This window comes from Cyanistes caeruleus, chromosome Z (assembly GCF_971803275.1).
Source record: "Cyanistes caeruleus chromosome Z, bCyaCae1.hap1.1, whole genome shotgun sequence".
NCBI lineage: Eukaryota > Metazoa > Chordata > Aves > Passeriformes > Paridae > Cyanistes > Cyanistes caeruleus.
In genome coordinates, this window is record NC_141732.1 from 41,024,578 (window position 1) to 41,044,715 (window position 20,138).

Below are 20,138 nucleotides of genomic sequence, written 5' to 3' on the forward strand. Positions count from 1 at the left end.
ATTCATCCTTTGCAAGTTCGCAGATGATACCAAGTTGTGCAGGAGTCTTGATCTGCTAGAGTGTGGGCATGCCCTACAGAGGATGTGGGCAGGCTGGATCAATGGAATGAAGACAACAGCATGAGGTTCAACACAGTGAAGTGTTATGTCTTGCACTTGGAGCACACCAACACCAGGCAGTGCTCATGGCTGAGGGCAGTGAAGCTGGAAAGCTGCCTGGGAGAAAAAGACCTGGGGGGGATAGTCAATAGCAATTGAACATGAGCCCAGGCAGCCAAGAAGGCCAATGGCATCCTGGCCTGTATCAGCAACAGTGTGGCCAGCAGGAACAGGGCAGAGTGATTCTCCTCCTGTATGTGGCATTGCTGAGGCCACACCTCAAATTTGGTGTCCAGGGGACCCCTCAGTTCAAGAAGACATTATGGTGCTGGAGCATATCCAGAGAAGGGCAATGTTGCTGATGAAGGGTGTGGAGCACAAGTCCTGTGAGGAGCAGCTGAGGGAACTGGGGTTGTTTAGCCTGGAGAAAAGGAGGCTTGGGAGACCTTATCCACAACTATGTGAAAGGAGGGGGTAGCTAGGTAGGGGTCAGCCTCTTCTCACTCCCAGGTAACCAGCAACAGGAAAAAGGAAAAGGCCTCAAAATGTGTCAGAGGGATTTAGATTGGATATTAAGAATAATTTCTTGACTGAAAGAGTGGTCAGGCATTGTAATGTACCAGACTTCCTAGGAAATGATGGAGTGACCATACCTGAAAGAATTTAGGGGGCATGTGGATGTGACACTTGTAGACATGATTTAAAAGCATAGATGTCAGTCCTGAGATATTGGTTGGACACAATAATTTTCCAACTGTAAAGATTCTACAGTTTTGTGTATAAGTTCATTTTCCAGTATTTATTTCCTGTGTTGGGAGGCACAATACACAGAGAGTTTATGATGGAAATGATAAAATTCTTGACTGTGAAATGAGAAGATTCACAAGGGCTAAGAGGAAGCATTTTCACAAACCCTGAAAAAAAGTTGTCCCCAGGATTTTCATAGCACTCTTTCAGGTGAAAAACCTGAATGGTCAGACAGCAGCGGCAAAAGAACTCTCTGTGTAGCCACATATCTTCTTACGACCTTCAAACACAGATTTACAACAGTGTTCAAGGCATGAATTCTTCTGTAGGTGCATGAAGCCATGTCTGCTCTGGTTTGTGTACTGTGTCTCGTCTAAGAAAAAAAAGTAGGTTTTAAATCCTTAATGAAGTCATTAGTGTAGGTGCAGTGAGTGTAGTTGCAATAAGCGGTAAAATGAGCCGTACACAGATGGCTCCCATCCCCTCCCCTTTTAACAAATACAGCCTGAAAAGAAATTTGTAGCTTTGCGATAAGACAAACTGTGCTATCCTGACCCTACTGGAAAGCAACAAACTGAAACAAAAACCCAAAACCCAAAACATTGTTAAGACTAGTAGTTATGCTACCCTTCTTTCTGAAAATCAATTTTTACTCTATGTCATACCTAACAAACAGAGATCTGTGATAAAAAAAAATGCACGTATCAGTATAATGTAGATATGAATTTTATTTTTTCTTTAAAAATGGCATAAAAATATTACAAATATCATTATTAGTGCACCTGGCATTATGCAGTTCTGTTCATTTATTTTTGATTTATATTTGTCTTTGAGCATTTCTGCTCTCTGCAGTCTCCGCAGACAATTACAGCAGTGTTTTTCTGCAGGGCTGGGAATAGTACTGGGAAGCAGGTTTTACATGATCATGAAAGAATTCGATTGCATTAAAAAGATACATTCTCCAGCTGCATTATACGACTAGAAGCTGTAAAGAGGAGCCTGTAATTCCAATACAACTGCAGCAGGTGGCACTAGAAGGAGGGTTAACCAGGGCCATGACGCAGACAGAGGACCAAGAAAACTAAATAGGAAAAGACGAACACAAACATTTAAAAATTTTATCTTTCTTTCTAGTCACCTGAAACAAAGTTGCAGTGTCACTGCTAGTTGTAAATGTGGGCTTGATGGAGCTGAATTAGTGAAAGGTGAGGTGAAGAAGGTCGTAAGTTAATAGCTAATTTCTAATTTGGTTGATGTCTTTGAATGAGGAATGCACTGGGAGGGAATAAAACAAATATTCTCAGTCAGCCAGTATGAATGCTGTTGACTTTTCATACTTTTATTTTTGTGCTTTGCAAACAAATTATTATTTTTTTGTTATTAAATACTGTGTAGTGAATAATTGTGATACACTGAAAACAATTGTCCTGTTGTAAAAGTGGATTTTGTACTAGAAGCAGAAGAAAATGCTCATAACTTTTCTTTTAAAAATTGGCTTACGATTAATAAGCATATCACAATAGTTCCAGGAGCATGGTTACCATGTATTTAAAAAATCTTCTTCTTTATAAACAAAAAGTCACAGTAATTTTAAAGAGGAATAATTTCTATTAGGTTCTGTCTGATAAGAAAAAGGACTTCACTACAATGTCCTTCATTTGTAAGTGAAGGCTGGCAATATCGAGATCCACTAATTCAAGTTTTGAAGAACTAAATTTTGCAGTTGTTTTAGCTGTAAGGATGAATTTGTAACAAGACACAGTTGTTTGGGGGAACTTGTAGTCTTGCTAAAGAATATACATATGAAGATCAAGTGGGAAGGACCCTCTATCAAATCAAATGGTCATAATGATACATTTTAAAGGCAAATAAAATGAGTAAATTTTTTAGTGTTTGAGGAAAATTTCAAAAGCAAGATATGAGAAGATACACAAAACACTGGAAGAGTGGGGGAAATTTTAAAATTACCATAGGAAAAGAGATTTGTAAGAAGCAGAAAGACTTGTCTGGGTTCCACAAAGAGGAGTTCAGAAGTTACTGAAAACGCTGGACACTGTATGGAAGAGAAATGGCAAATGAGATACTGGCATACAGAGATAAGATTATATGAGCAGAAATATTTCATGGATGCAGGAGGAAGATATGATGCAGAAGCAAAGAGGAGGTTGCAATATTCTGTGTGAGTCAAGCTATGCTATTTTTTGTACTTTACCAGTGCCAAATACCATAGATTCATCCCTGGATAAATAGATTATTATCTTGATATTCCAGATACATACTGTATAGACTGCTGCAATTCTGTCTGTCCAAACAGAAACATATGTACATATTTCAGAATACCATTTTATTCCAAGACTGGCTTTTCCATAATTATAAAAGTAAATTGTATCCATGTGTATATTTGCATGCAATTCAGTAAAAAAAAAAAAAAAAAAAGCAGAAAATCCTATGACCTTTGTCTGTTAGATGTTCCTTTTTGGTGACTGTAAGCTATTTTATAAGACAAATATTTACCCACAATGGCATTGTCCTTTTTACTGAATTTACATTACATTACCAGAATAATAATTCTTCCTGATTCAATGCCCTGGAGATCTTAGAGCTAATCCTAAGGAACATCATTACATTGAAAGTCCTTGCCAAGATTTTATGTGATATTTGTCCTATTTTTAAGCATGAAATTTTGTCTAGCTGCAGAGTCAAGGACCATCTCATGGGATATTCTTTAGAGATGGGATGCAGCACATGGAACATTTTTATGCTCATATTAATTTAGTTAGAAGGTCAATATTAACTCAAGGAACTATATAGCAAAGAAATCCAGCTTCTGAACAAATGACTGTATGGTTTTACTAAACTCTGGGAACAGACTGTAGAATTTAAAGGATGATTTAGGAGAGCTAGAAGGCAGGTTATGATTCACATAATCTTTAATACAGTTTCTCCATGCATTTTCATTCAAATAAAAGTTGACATAGAGAAGTGGAAGGCCAGCTACATAATAGATTATTAACTTCACTTCAAATTTTCTACCCAATACAGCAATTTAGAAATAGGCCTTTTTTTTTTTCCTTAATCATGCTAGTTTGCTATTTTTAAAAGAATGTAACAAAAACCTGCATTAATCACATTTCAAATTTTTTATTTTTAGTTGTTTTGGCTGATCTGAAATACATTTTTGTAACACTTAACACAGCCTGGCTTAGGTAGCATGAAACCAGAACACATTTTTACTCTTATTTCTGTAGATGAATAAGAGCATCCTTCAAGGAGTGAGAAAGCAGATTTAAATAAGCAACAAAAATTCAGACGCTTTGGGAGCTTAATTCACGTTTCACCTTTATCCCCACAGTTATTCTTGACAACAAACAGTTCTAAGTGGCAATTTGCAGAAAATTCTATAGCATCTGCAACATGGAAGAGGGACATTCAGCAACATTGTACCCAGCGTCTGACCCACAGACAGCAGTGCCATTTAGGACTGAAAATCGCGTTGGTGTAAAGGAGTGATAGATAGTTAACATGAACTAGGAGGAAGAAAAAGTTTGGACCACTGGGCTGAATATACAAATGCTAAGTATGCTTTTTATACACCTCACAGTCACAAGACACACAGTTTTGTTGTGTATTGTCATAGTAATTTCTGCCCAGACATAGACAGTTCATAGAGTGTGAACACTGCAGAAGCAGCATGATGGGGTCATTGATGTGGTCCTTTAATGCAGCTTTTACCCTCAGTAATGTCAGGCATTTGCTAATGCACAGTTAAATTTTTCACACTTGAGAAATAATGTCTTTAGAGTTAGCATATACAGTAATTCAGCCTGTTTTTCAAAAAACCCCCCAAAAAACCCAAAACCAACAGCTACAAAGAAACAAGAAAAAAGCAAACAAACAAAAAAATACCCAAACCCAGAGCACACATTTTAGGATATAGTTTGAATATAATGACTTAAAATTCCTCTGCAGCGCTTTCTCAAATTAAGTTATTTCCCAAGCACAAGCAATAGGACAGTTTTAAGAGAGCTTTGTGAAAGTATGGAAAGAAAAATGTTCCATGTGGCACTTGGGGGCTAAAGTATTTTGGGAAAGCCAGGTGTAATTGTATATTTATATTATGTTTAGGTGTTTACTCTTAGGATGTAATTCTTTAATGCCAGCATTGATAGCAATAAAGCCCTCCAGGGACAGTGGTGGCGCCTTTTTCTGAGGGGCAGTCAATCACTCACTTCTCAAGTAAAGGCAGGCTGCTCATCATACTCGCAGGCTTAGGTTCTCTGCTACAGGCAAGTCGCTTTCCTTTAAGAGAGCGGAACTTGCAACGTTTTTGCAGCTGAAAGTGTAAAAAGAAAAAAAAAAAAAGGGGGAAAAAAAAGGGAAAAAAAAAAAAAGAAAAAAAAGAAAAAAAAGAAAAAGAAGGCCATTAAAAGAAGGAAGAAGAATTAGCACGCCGGGTAAAAAGGCTCGGCAGCACGCAGAGCCAGCGGTGCCCAGGCAGGGCAGGGCGGGCAGAGCGCGGCCGGCGGCGCTCGCTCCCGTGCCGGCCGCGCCGCCCACCGCCGTCCCCGCGGGGCCGCTCGGCTCCCACCTGCCGCCGCCAGGGGTGGCCAGCGCCGCCCGCCCGCAGCAGCAGCAGCAGCAGCGGCGTGCGGAGCCGGGCCGCCCAGCAGCCCCCAGCGCTCTGTGGCAGCGCGGGCAGATATTCTCGCTCCTGCTCCGCAGGGCTTGCTGCTGCGAGACTGAGCAGCAGAGCCGGAGGTGTGCGCGCGTGTGCCAGGAGATGCGGAGCGCATTTGGCTGAGGTGCCTGGCCCCTGGGAAGCTCTGCGAGAAGAGGCGGGGAGAGGCGGTGGGAAAGAGGCAGGAGCAGAACTGAAGTACAGCACAGCTGTTTCCGAATACTCTGGTTCTTTTGGGTGCCTCGATGAATGTGAACATGGATTCTGTCACTGAAATCTTCTTGAAGCTGCTCTTTATCCTGTCTGTTCATCACCAGCATACGGCAGTGGCAGGAAATAAATGTAAGTATTGCCTATGATTTAAAACTCGATCCAGAGAGTGCTGAAAACTTCTGGCTGTTTTTTTTTTCTTGCTTTCTTTTTTCGCATTTAGAATAAATATAATTTTTGAGACAAACATTTATGCATCGAAATCGTGACAGCAAGCTGCTAGCCTGGAAATGTTCTAAAACTCTTCTATAGATTTTTACTGTGAGTCTGTGTACAGAATGTTGTTTATAAAGCTTACTGTATAAGAGTATCTGAAAACAGCGTTTTGCTAAGGGATGCATGATCAGATGTATTTTCATTTTTTTTTCTCTTTTTAACTGCAGTATTTTCCAAGGAATTGTGTCTTACGTGGAAATTAGTGGCAGACTTCTATTGTGCAATATTTCTATTGTGTATTGGGTTTTAGCATTTGAAAATTTTGAAAGCTGGTATCTGCATATCCTGGATTAAGCTGGCACTCAACTTTAATGGCAATCACAGTGCAGTTCAAAAGCAGTAGCAATGTGACAAGGAAAAATGTGGACAGCAAGACTAAGGTCTCTGCATTGACTGCTTAGGGAGTATTGTTCATGCATGACTACAGAAGAGAATGATAACAGTTACAATAGAAAGTTGTTGGTTTTTTTTTTAAATGAGTTAGCCAGTAGAGTGGTGGCACAAAAAAGACCGTGATTACAGTTTTAAGGACAATCTGCTCTCTAGGAGGGAAATCATATAGGTAGACACACAGACAGATAGACAGATAGATACACACACACACACATATATATATATATGTACGTATGTGAAAATCCCTGTTCCCAGTGTTGAATTAGGTTAATTATCTTTAAATTAAAAAAGAAAAAACTTATTAAGAAATTAATTTTTAGGTATTTTTTATTTCAGTAATAGAGCTGAGTTATTCTTGTTCCATTTGATTCAGCTTCAACAAGCTGAAGGATTTCATTTTGTGTTCTGTGGTAGTGCAGTAGCCTAAATGCCAGATGCTCATAACCTGAACTGAGCATATTTTCTCCCCTTCCTGTTAAGGCACTGGTTGTGCATCATAAGAATGGGAAGGGCTGAAGAAATGCTTCTATGAGAAGAAAGTGCATGCCAAAGCAATGAGGAATGTTCAGGAATAACCTTACAGCCCAGTGGCAGGGGACAGCTCCCTAGAAACATTTGAGCAATGGCAGAGAAGTTTGAAATGTTCAGTGGATCTATAGCCTAGGGTTTTGCATATGTATGGTTTGCAAGCTAAACATGCTCCCATGAGCCAGACATTCACACTGCAGCACCAAAATGATCTTGTGCTGTCATTCAGTAATGATATCTCATTTGATACTCAAGTGCATAGTGTAGCCCTAAAGATGAATACTAAGTTCCTCTTGTTAAACACCCTGCTGCAATCCAGTCACAGCTTTAATTCTCTTCATCATTCTGCATTGTACAGTTTATGAATACATCCATTTTCACAAGACCATGATAATTGAATTGCACATTAATAGCATTTGGCACTATGCACGAAACTAAATCAGTTGCTTACAGGGAGGCATATTAAAACCATTGCAAAAAAGACTTGCATCACACAGCAAAACAGTAAAGCACTAGAGGTCACTCTTACAATTTAGGAAGCAAGGTTTCAGGAAGAGGCTCAAGCTTCTTTCCAATATAGAATTCTGAAGGATAAAACAAATCAAGTATGGAATACGTTTACTACTGGCTTTCCCAGATACATCTAAAAAACAGGGAAAAATCCTGTGTCCAATGGTTGAATTGAATGAACAGATTTTTTCACGTATAAGCTAGTATGTATAAATGCAAAGTATTTTTATTAAGGAATGAATCCTAAGTACTATGTCAAAACACTCATCTGAATTGAAAATACAAGAACTCTGCCCATGCTACAGGCAAGATACTATTACTGTGGGAAGAATAAATTAAATTATTTAAATTAAACAATGAACAATAACTTACGGAGAGAGCTTGGCCAACCTAACAAATACTGTTCATTTTCAGTCTCTAATCTGGAAAAAAAACCTCCCTCTATATATTGTTTTGGAAGTGAATATTTCTGTAGGAGAAGTAGTTTGTTTTAGATAGTTTACATCTGAAGTATTATGGTGTGAATTTTGTTAGCGTGTTAAATTCAAAAAACTACCTTAGGAGAAAGGGTTTTTCATAATTACTGATTATGGTAGATCCATGCAAGAGCCATTATTTACCTACTTCAACTTACTTTACTCCTTTCTTCTCGTGATGTTAACCAGGAACTGAAATCCTTTTCAGTAGGTGCATCTATTTTTCACATTTATGTACTTAAACACATTTACAAAAACCTGGTAAAGTTTGATTTTCTTGAATGAATTTTGTTGGCTAGGTTTTCCAGTAGGCTGTCAATCATCAAAGACAGTAGGATGGGTTTTTAATTTTTCATCTATATTAATATACTTTTCTTGTTTTAATTTTATGTTTTTTTTCTGTAGTAATAGATCCTGGATACTTAAGATTTTGCCTTTAATGCCAGTGGCCAGTAAGAAAAAAAAAAATTAAACACCTTTAAATGTCATCTTGAAGGGTCATTGGTAATATTACTAAGCCGGTTGTCCAAAGAAAATTTCTTAGATCAAAAATGGATGTGTTCAAAATTATTTCTGTCTTAAAGAAATGGCAGTAGTCCCCTTTCGAGTAAAATGATTTGGAAGTTCTTAGGCTGTTGGGAGCTAACAGACCTTATAATCTAAAATATGAAATTTTATTTATAGGGTCTTATTTTGTGGTTTGTTTGTTTCCCCTGAAAATTAACAGTGACACTTCCAATCAAGAGAAGTAGTAATTGGTACTGAAATTTGAATATTTTAAAAGTTCTGTAGTAATGCTGCTTAGAGCTTTCCTATCCTTCCGTTCTCCCAAAGAATTGCATTTCCAGTGTAGTTGAAAGAAGTTGGAAGTGCACAGCCTTAGTAAGTAATTGTATAAGGTCAAGTGTGAGCTTTAAATGAAAGATTAAAGCTAGTACTGCTGGGAGTTTTTTCCACTGGAGCTATGAGACGTTTTTATTTTATTGGTAACTGTCTCTACTGTTGTAAATCACCAAGTTACTAAATCATCACTTAAGAACCTACCAGAAATTGGTACTCCAGTAGGTGCTGGTGTTTTTTTTTAAACTCTCTAAAACTGAAGTGTTGCAGAAAACATAATTAAACCCTCTATACACATTAAGTCAGCTGTGACTGAAAATTATTAAGGGAAATTGTTACAGTGAATAAAAATAAAGAGGAATTGGGGAGTTTCCATGCAAATTCTCACTTCTGCATACCTACTTTTCTGTGTTAAAACTCCCCAGTTTTACAGAAGCTTTTATGAATTCAGATTTTCACATGTGTACTATGATCACAATTTCTATAAATGCATAAATGTTGTTTATTATTACTGCTATTATTACTACTACTGCTACTACTACTACTACTACTATGATTGCTGTTGATTTTGTTTTATATAACAGGAATTTCTTGTTAATGCTAGATTAGAGGACCTCTCTAAAGCTGACAGAGAATGACTATTATTGAAACTGAAGTTTTCAAATAGAGGACTGAGTGAACACATGCCTTGATTATACCATGAGATGCAAGTCATTGTACAAGTATGGGTGAAGTATTATCCCCTCGGAAGGGTTTACTTGCTACAAGGAAAAAATTGTATATTAATTTTGAAATTGATACCATTCTGATATTAGTCATTGGTGCCAAACAGTTCTGTAGACTAGCTGACAATTTTATGGAATCACATTAAAAATATACTAAAGTGCTGCTTATCAAAAACAATTTAATTTAAAACGTAATTCTTTTTCTTTTAGTTTGTGAGCTGGAAGAGAGGAGAAAGTAGTCACTCTTTTAGTTTCATTAATATTTATTTTCTGTTTATTATCATCTATCTCTTTTATGAGAGAGCAATGGAGACCTCATCAGAGATCAGGCCATCTCTGGGCAATTATTTACATGAATAAAACATTACAGACATTTCTTGTATTTTTGGCATGTTGTTTGTACAGTAACATCAAAAACTTGTATCAACATCAAATCTAAACTAATACCAGAAGAAAAATCTATCAATTTTTTTAAAGACTTTAAAGGCTTAGAATTCACAGAAAAGCGTTGGTTTGATTACACTGAGTATAATTAACAATTCATATCCCATTGCTCTAGCTTTAAAATTCCCATGAATACATTTGTCCCTGAGTCCAGTCAGCAGGATGGATGAAGCAAACTTGGTAATGATTGGAGGTGTCATGATTGGAGGAAAGTGAGAGACAAGTAGCACCATTCTCAAAGTATGATAGAATCAACCACAAGAAGAAAATGCAGTAGGCTTTATGTTAATTATTTATTATATTTGCTGTGTAGGATAGGAAATACTGAAATTTTGATTAAATGCCAGTCAGAAGTTCCAGAGGAAACACTAACTTCTTCATGTCTTCATAAATATTCAGTCATGGCCATCCTGCTTTCTTTCTTTCCTGCATAAGAGTATGTAAGCCTACATCTGTGTTCATACACAAGAAAGGCAACTTTTGACTAAGATGATTTGCCAAAGTCTCACAAAATAATGTGTGCTTTTATCATTGTATATGAGGTATAGAGCTCAAGTTTAATATTCTTTCCAGATATTTCTCTGTTGCATTCCAAAAGCAAATAGTTTGTCATATATTTATAGGTCTGTGGTGTTTTAACCCCAGCCATCAACCAATCCCAACATAGACACTCAGTGATTTCCCCACCAGCAGGTAAAGATGAGAAAGGGTAAAAGATAGAAAACTTGTGGATTGAGAAGAGTTGAACTTGATGACCCTTGTAGGTCTTTTCCAACTCAGTATGTTCTGAAATTCTGTCCTGTGCATAGAAAAAGCAAAAGTCATATACACAAGCAAACTAAAACAAGGAATGCTTCTACCACTTCGAGTGGGCAGGCAGGTGTTCAGCCATCTCTAGGGGAGCAGGGCCCCAACACACTACAGTGTCTTGGGAAGACATATGCCATCACTCCAAATACCCTCCCCACCCCTTCAAACCCCATCCCCCGGTTTGTATATGCTGAGCGTGATGCCATGTAGTCTGGGGTATCACTTTGGTCAGTTTGGGTCACCTGTCCTGGCTTTGTCTCCTCCCAGCCTTCCATACACACTCAACTTCCTTTCCATTGAGGCGCTGCAAAAAGCAGGAAAGATTTGGGCTGTTTTTTGGCTCAGCAATAAAAAAAAATCTCTGTATCATTAACCCTGTGTTCAAAATGCAGCCCAGTACTTGATACTGTGAAGGAAATTAACTCTACCCCAGCCAGATCTCATATAATATTCTTGCCAGTACTCTGCCTACTAATTTGTCTTCTGAAAAAACTTCAACAAGCTCACCTTTGAACAAGTTTAGCTGAGAAAAAATAGGCCAAATATTCCTTCTCAATCCTGCTAACTCCGCACTCTAAGCAAGCAAATCAAAGAACAATTGAATAGTCAAGAAGCATTAAATCTTTCAAATATTTCTTTTCTTTCCCCCGCAAATAAACCTGTGCATTGGTGCTGCTTGTAGATCTGAGAATTTAGTGTGCTGTATCACACAGGATTGTGGGAAAGTTAGAACTGCTTCTCAGTACTTTTAATGTTTAATGTTAGCTGCTCTCAACTAACAAGGTGATAACAGAGGTGGGAGCTGTTAGAGCCATCACTAATTCAAAGAGCTTTCCTTCCTAGAACACTCCAGGCAATTTTTTAAAAACGGTGAAGAAATAACAAGTACTAAAATTAATCATGTCTGTGTCTGTCACTGACTTCAGAAGTACACATTATCTTTAAGATGTTTCTAAAGTGAAAAGTTAAAATCTGCTTTTCCCTCTGAGTTTTCAGTTGTTTTATGAAGAGAGATAGAAAAGTAGAAACAATAGTGAAAAAAAATTATGATGAGTTTCTGTACAATTGCTTGTATTTTGCACTGTTAAGTGTTTTGGTAAATTGATCTGGTAGTTCTTAAATATAAAATTTCTTTGTAACTTGTAATTTTGTCAGTCATGGCCTATGTGTAACTTCTAGATTAAAAATTGAAGAAGAGATGTCTTTTTCAGTATACTGATCTATATTAGATAAATATCATTTTAACAAGGGCTGTCTTTTTAAATTTGAGAAACATCATAAAACATATAGGAGAAACAGCTTGCTGTTGAGATGAAAATGCTTTGCTCTGTTTCTAAAAAATGATGCATCTTTACTGCTAGGGTTTACTGCTAGGGTTTAACCAACTATAGTTTACTGAAATTTTACCTCTGCAATGTTTTATATCTATGTATTTTATTCATTATTCTACGTATTTTTATTCTTACTTACATGTCATGTGTGTGTTTTATATATGTGCAAGAATACATTACAGATTAATGTTATACTCTATAGAATATCTGTGAAACTGGAGGATTGATGTCCTATTATTTTGCTTTTCAGAGGGAACTTTTTACTACAAATTGGTATGCTATTTTTTAGTAACCAAAATATTGTGTAGATCTGAGGTAAAAACTATACTGTCTGTAGTCTACTTAATGAGCATTTTTACTGCAATAATTTGAAAAGTGATTGAAATCCTGGAAACTTCATTTTAAGTAGATTCAAATTAGGAACAACAAAATTATTATTTAAATATCATACTCAATAAATGAGTGAAGAAAACTGTCTCTAGGACTTTAAGTTTCAAAGGACAGAGAAGAAATATGGTTAGAAAATCTATCCAGCTGGGTAGTGTGTCTAATAACTTTTCATTAAGTAGATCTTGTTATTTAGTTGAGCTCAAGAATAAGTTATTGCTTGTTCCTTGCTGTTAGAGTGCCTGTTTATTTTTATAATATTTTCTATCAATTAAAATATTTGTATATGGACTCTTGGGGGAAAAATAGATTAGAAACAGCATGTTGGAATATTTGAATTTATTTTTATTACTTAATATCATTCTTTTTTCAGCCAATAGCTGAAGAAAAATCTTGCACATTTTCAGGTGTTTCTCTGTTCTATTCGAAATCTAAGTAGAAGGTGTATTTCAAAACCTTTGTTGTTTCTACAAATAAGATTTTACAATTTTTTTTTCTGATTATGTTTAATATTTCCTACAAGAAATCCCTGTCTGTATTTGCTTGACCTGTTCAGAGTTACTGTGAAAGAATACCTTTATAGAAAATTCTAAAGAACAAAAGTCTCATTAAATACATGGTTAAACAGGGTACAAAAAATATTATTACTCATATGCCATATAACCTAATAAGCCTTGCCTGGAGAGAAAACAGAATATGTTGTTATTAAAGAAGGCCTGGCACAGAGGTTTTGAACAAGACATCAAGAGTAAAATCTTTTGAGGGGAACATGCACTATAAAAGTGATGCTCTAGACAAACCGAGTTGCATACAGGGAACCCGAAACACTAGTTTAGTTCACCTGCAACATTCTGCTGTGTCCCAAGCTATATTAGACTGGGTGTGCTCAATATGGATAGTCTATAATTATCTGAAAATTTTGAGGGGAGGGGTAAAGTTGGTTTCTTCAGGATTACTAATTGTGGTAGAGGTCAGTTGATGTTTACTGCTATAAAGTACTGATAAAAAAATACCAATTTGAAGCTCGAAGACTTCTGGAATTAGAAATAAAATTATAGATGAGCAGGGGAAGGGAGAATTTAATTGTTTCATTTATTTGCAAGTATTACTTACTTTTGAAATATATGATTAACTTCTTTCTTCTGCAGAAACGGTTAAATTGGGATTTATCTGTCTGAAGTTAAAAATCTGAAACTTAGATATTTGCATCTGAGCTAGCTAAGTCCCTATTTAGTCATAAGAAAGAAAAAAGTATATCTTACATGAAGCAGTCATGATGGAGAAGGAAGGAAGAAATCACATGCAAAGGCGATTTGCAGTATGAAAGTGCCATTTGGCTCACTACTGATTATGACTGAGTCTAAGTAACTAGGTCATCTGTATGCTTTGTAGACATCTGCACTAGATGAGATGGGTTCCAGTTCTGTCGAAATATCCTACTGTAAATAACTGTTAGAAAAAAGCATACCAAGCTATATTGATTATCTTATACAGTAATCACCAGCTGCACCTGGCGAGTCATTCATATTTGCCGTTAAGATTCCCTGAGTCTCCCTTTTCTGTGTTTGGTAACAAAGGTTCTCCTTGATTTCCCAGGGGCTAAGGCTGCTGCTATTGCTAGTCCTAGACAAAATATAGGGACTAAGTGGGGAGCTGGAAATGTCCTACCGGTGAGACTGTCTCTAATTCTTGAAAATGTGAAATAGATATTTTGGTCATACACAATGTTCTGGTAAAGTGCAATCTCATTAAATTAAATAAGCTGAAGCTGACTGTTCTATCCATCTGAGACAGTCTGATCTTTCCACCCCTTTGATAAACCATGATTAAAGCTCCATTTTAAACCTGGTCTTGTCAAAACCTGTAGGTTTTTTGGTTTTTTTTCTCCTTCATACAGTGAAATAGAATCTATTATGAGAAAAAAATACCAGAACTCTTCAACATTTCTTTTCATAAAACAATAATAAAACAAATAAAAATATCCTGGTACTTTTGTTGTTACTTTAAAGTCTTTCTACCTCCCAGACTGACTGTTACGTAGATTAGGAAGATTTTTTAAGCTTCAAGCCAGTAAAACTGTGGCTCTCACTGTAATTTCCAATCAATGACAGGAAGCCTATCTTCTATGCAGTAGTCTAATTTGCAATAGTTTTGTAATCATAGTGAGATTTACTAAACCTTTTTTAGAAGAATAAGCAATCTTTAGTAATAGGGTTCTTTTGTGTTGTTTTGGGGTTTTTTTGCAGTGGGGGAAGGTTTGTTTTTCTTTCAATTAAAAACAGCACTGAATCTTGTTGTCCTTATTTTCTTATAACTAAAGCTCCTAGGGAAATCAATGGGAGCTTTGCCTAAATAAATATTAAATAAAAGCTTTAAAAAGAATGAGCTGAATATTCATGCAACAGTGATATGCTGCATAGTTTGAATATAACTGGTCTCTTTATTTCCTTTCTAAGTACCAGTCCTTTTGCTATGCCTTGTTTGGAGGATGCAGATACACAACCGTATTACAAACAAGAATTACTCATTTGTCCCGCTTGACAAAAAATAAATATGAGAAGAAAAAGACATTTAGAATTTTAGCTAGCTCCTGTGGTTGGGGAATTTCTATGCCTGTAGCAAAAAACTGCTGCTGCTTTTCTGAGCCAATGGTAACTTCTTTTAAAAAACTATCAAGATGATTGATTTTAATTTTCAAGGGTGAAATAGCCCTTAAAACTCAATTCTTTCAGGACTATCTGGATGCAATGGAGCACACTGACGATTGCTGAGCTGTGCCCTGCAACTGATAAAGTATGTTACAGTAAATTCTTAGTTTTATCAGCCTGAATGTGGAAATTTTAGGGCTGTTTTTCAGTTACGCCACACCACCAGGCTCTGGTGCTTCACCATACCCATCAGAGATTACATTTCCTCAAGCCAAGTCTGTTTCAGAGACTACATTTCCATAAAGTAGACATGTCCTCCAGTAATTAAGACTGAGAATGAACCAAACTCTTGAAGACAGGAGGGATTAAAACTTAATAAAAAACTTAAAACTTGTTTGCAAACACTAACCTATAATTTTACTCCTAACATGCTTGCTCTTACATAAAATGTATTTGTAAACATACATGTATGTCACTGAATACATTTCTCCCCCTGCAAAACAGGACAAACTGAAGCATGGTGCTTTGTAATCTCATTTCCTGGTGTACTTCTGGAAAATCTAGATAGCAGTGGTTAGCCTGGCACAAGAGAAGACTATGACTTTTATGCGTTTTTCTCAGGGTATATTCTGTAAAAACATTATGTGGATGTCAAGTAAAATAAAATACAGAAGGAATTCAGTAATAGATCAGTCAGCCACCAAACCTTTGTTAGGTTTTGACTTACCCACTTTTACTGTAAGAGACTATCAATGTGTTTTTCTATCTGGGTAAAATTTGAAGTGCATATAACAATAATTAAGTGTAAAAACTCTAACCTAGACACAGGTACAGGTTAAATGTAGCTATAGCATTCTCCTGAAGAATCCTTTCTAGGATAGGAAATGTGTAAGGTTTTTTTATGGAATATCACTTTAGCATCTACTCCTCATATATTGTTAATGTGCTTGCGGTATGATGACTTCTTTCTTTTCTTCATTTTTCTTTTGCAAGGGCTCAAAAACCCCATCTCTACTCAACTTGTTTTGACTTTTGTGAACAGTCATTACCTCATAGATCATACTTATGCTGTATAGCTGTGCTTTACTGTGTTCTGATTCATTCTCCGTGGACAGGAAAATAAAGAATTTAAGAGGTAGAGACTGGGGAAAAGGAAGATTGATGTGCAAGTACCCGTATGTACATTTCTGTGCTGTCTGCAATGAGGCGTTGTTATTTTCAAACCCTTTGCAAATTGTCTACATCTCTTTGCCAGTTTGCTCTTTATAGCCCAGAAGTGGTAGATACCCAGTCAGACTGCCCCAAATTTAGAGTGATGGGTGAATGATGGATTCACAGTTATGCTGAACTTTATTTCTGTTATACTTAGGAAACTTGGAGTAAAAAACAAGCATTTTTTCACCATTTTGTGTCATGTTGGGGCAGGGGGGTAGGGTGGGTAGAGGTGAGGAATCTAATATGGCAAATAAGTCTTCCTGTATCTCTGCAGTGACTACATAGAAATTTGACAATATTCTGCTTCTTGGGAAGGATGGTAGTATATTCTCTGTGAATGTTCTACACAAGGGCAGATTGAGAAATTCTAACAGAGAATTCTCTGATCTAACTCTCATTTCTGGTAAAGTGTGATGGAGGTACCGAAGAGAATAGTCTCTGTTTTGATGTCTCTAATATATTTTTGTAATGTCTCAGTGGAAGCGTTTCTAAGATAATGCCGCAGGTGTTGAAAACATATGTTGAGTAGAATCAAATTATGTCAAGTTTCAGTGCACAGTAGTGCATACTTGAATATTAGAGATTTAAAGATACTATTAAAAAATCTACCGGTGCTATGAATATGATGTTCATATTTACATGCTAGCTTTTATAGTTATATGTAACCTTATCTTGTTGAATGTTTCAATGCTGTCTCAGAAGATTTTTTTTTTAATGAGAGATTTATCTTTCACACCTGAACTTTTGTTCATATGTTATCATTTACTGATTGCATATATATTGAACTATTTATATTGTTTTGGGGGCTTTAACTAATGCAGAAATACATTTGGAAATGTACATCTAAAGCAAGTCTGCATAGATGCCTCTTTACAGATGCCTTCTAACATCCCAGACTAGACATAGATCCTTTTCTCAGTAATTTGTGATGGATAAATGTAATAAATTTAACCTTAAACCTCATTGACCCACACTTATGAGAATTTTTAAATGTTTCTGTCATCCTTCCTGTCCTGCCTCTTGCCAGTTAAGAGCTATGTGTAGGAGAAAGTAATGATGAAGATGGTGTTTGTCTGACTTTGGAACCCCACTGCTAAAAATATGTAAGAACCACTTTTGCAGTAATGGACAATTTCAGTCAGAAAATCAGGTATTGTTTGGTACAAAATATTTTTTTCAGACTAGAACATTCTAAAATATTGGATATTTCTTAAACTGTAATTTTTCATAAAACATAACCAGGTAAATAGGTAGAAAATAGCAGCAAGTGGTAATCATTCAGTGTGTTACCTTCTTAGAGTATAAATAGTGGTCTATTTTATAATATCTTTTAATGTCTGCCCAAAAATATTTGACAGATAGTATCTTGATCCACTTAAATTTATTCTAAGCAAATAATCAGTTGTCATTTTTCCAGCAATTAATCTGTCATCACAGAAGAAATACTGTGCTAGATCAGTATTAATATTAGAATATGGAATTTTTATGAAAGAAGAATTGTGTTATTCCTTCAGACTAAAAAGAAATCCTATTTTCAAAGCCTAACTGCATGACTCAGAAGAAAATAAACCATTTTATTTTAAATAGTAAGTAGTCTTCTGCTTAAACTACTATTGGGAATATTTTATTTTATCTGTCAAGGCATGTAAAACACATATTCATGCTTAAATATATATATATATATATATATATATATAAAATTAGTGAATGGCACAGTGAGCAAAATCCCACTTCAATAAGTGGTTCTAAAGCAAGTCTGCATAGATGCCTCTTTACAGATGCCTTCTAACCTCTTGCCCCAGTACTAGCCCTGTGAGTGGTCACACCTCAGCCCACCCTTGAGTTCTGCTCCCAGCCCTCCCAGTTCTGCTGCCCAGGTGTGGACCCAGGCATCTTGCTGGTATTCCTGGATTGCTGCAAGACAGTAGGGAGACATGTATTCGGCAGTCTTGCTCCTGGACTGTTGAATCCCTTCTAATACATTCTTGCCCTCTATACCAAATCATTTCTCAGTCACAAATTTACTACTGATGACCAGTTAGAATTGGCATTTCCCCTTTCTACTTTTATACTTGTGTAGCTTTGTAGATAACTGCTTTTTTATTGTAGTTGAGAAGTCTGATTTTATGACTCAAATGTTAAAACAGAATTTGTACCCAGCTTACGTATAATACTATGTTTGAAGTTGTAGAACGTAGACAGAGGAATGTGAACACAGAGGCCCAGTCTACTATATTTTCAAAGGATATTAAAAATGAAGAATAATGCCTGGCCTAGATTTTTTTAGGACTTGCAAATTACTTCATTTACTCTAGAAATATTTACACTTTTATGCAGAATTTTTAATTTTTTTTTTTATGTGCGGTGGAGTTGTTTTAAAATTGACTTAAGTTTAGGTCTTTTTTTTACAATGGTGTAGTTTGCTGTAATATGAAATAATGTTATATGATCAGTCAAAACAAAGTTTTTCAGAACCAGACTGCAAGAGAGTTTATTTCATAAACTCCCTCAATTCCCTTTTGCAGGCATCAGAAATTCAGATACTTGGTTGTTTAATTTACCATGGCCTCATTTGTTTCCCTGGTAAGTTTTCCAAGAGTTGGAATTATCTCTATTTCTGACGTGTGATTTGGCTACCATGATAGGCCTTGGCCACTCTGCTCATTATTGTTTCTTACTATTAGAGAGAAATGTGCAATTTTCGTAGGGATATGAGTAGATGGAGCCTTCAAACTTTAAAGCAATATTTGAAGCAACACCTCATAACAAAAGAAGAGCCTAATAGTCACTAAACCTGTGTACTGCTGATAGCCCACCTGTGAAACATCATCTGTGGTTTAGCAGATGGGTTTACTCACAATGTAGCAGATGGGTTGGTTGTGGATGTCAGCACTGCATGCACAGTGTTGCTACCTTGTGTGGCTTGTATGCTGGCTTTTGATATTGTACACTCTCTGTGTAACTCCAGTATTCAAACAGTTGCACAAAATGAAGTCCTTCCAATGACTTTTTAAAGAATTAATCTTTGTAATTGTGGAAGAGAACAAAATAATGAATTAACTAAGGCATGAAATAACTGTGTGGGTCTAAAGGATTTTAAGTCTGAGTCCCATTCTGGGCTCCCAGTCTGTCCTTGCCTAAGGAGAGATTACAGCAGGAACCTAGCTGGTATCAGCACCTGTAAAAGAGCAAGAATATATGTCACCCTGAGAATCAGGCCCTTGATACAGTTTTTCTACAAGTTCCAGCCACTTTCCCAGGAAGGTAACAATAAACATAGGTGTTTATACATTCCATTAAAGATACGCCTTTTGATGGACATCTCTCACAGCCAGTGCAGTTGGGAAGGTGTTAACCTGACTATCCAATCCCTGGTCATGGTCAGAAACCTATAAATGCTGAAAGAAAAAATAAAGTTTGCTCCTTCTTTCACCACACCTTGAACTGGATCCGTGTGACTCATTTCGTGTCCAACAGTGATAAATATATTGCCTGATTTTTCCCTTGATTTGAATCTCACAATGATTGTGAATCTTAGCTATTTTTTAGTTTTGATTTGAGAGTTGGTTTTATTGTTGGGAAACTTCAGGTAAAATTGATTATATTCTCAGGTAGCTCAAAATCTGGGGAAAAGAAAACCACAGAAGCAGCAAATCACTAAGAAAGAACTTATCATTTAATTGTCAGGAGTTAAAAATTTTATACATAACATCAGTATCTTTAGGGTGGCAAGTTATCACTTGTAACTGTACTCACAGATCTATATGTAAAGAATTACTTCACAAACCAGTGGAGTTCTTTCTTATGATTTTTATAATCAT

At 36.3% G+C, this 20,138-nt stretch overlaps 1 protein-coding gene across 2 annotated transcripts in view; it reads left to right on the forward strand.

The window, feature by feature from the left end:
* Positions 1-5,429: 5,429 nt before the first annotated feature.
* The window catches only part of LOC111941807 (contactin-associated protein-like 4), a 207,361-nt gene continuing 192,652 nt past the window's right edge, over positions 5,430-20,138 (forward strand). For both annotated transcript variants that reach the window (XM_086866886.1, XM_086866887.1), the window contains exon 1: positions 5,430-5,866. In XM_086866886.1, the coding sequence (XP_086723012.1) occupies positions 5,770-5,866 (97 nt within the window). In that variant the 5' untranslated portion in view covers positions 5,430-5,769. The remainder of the gene's footprint in view (positions 5,867-20,138) is intronic.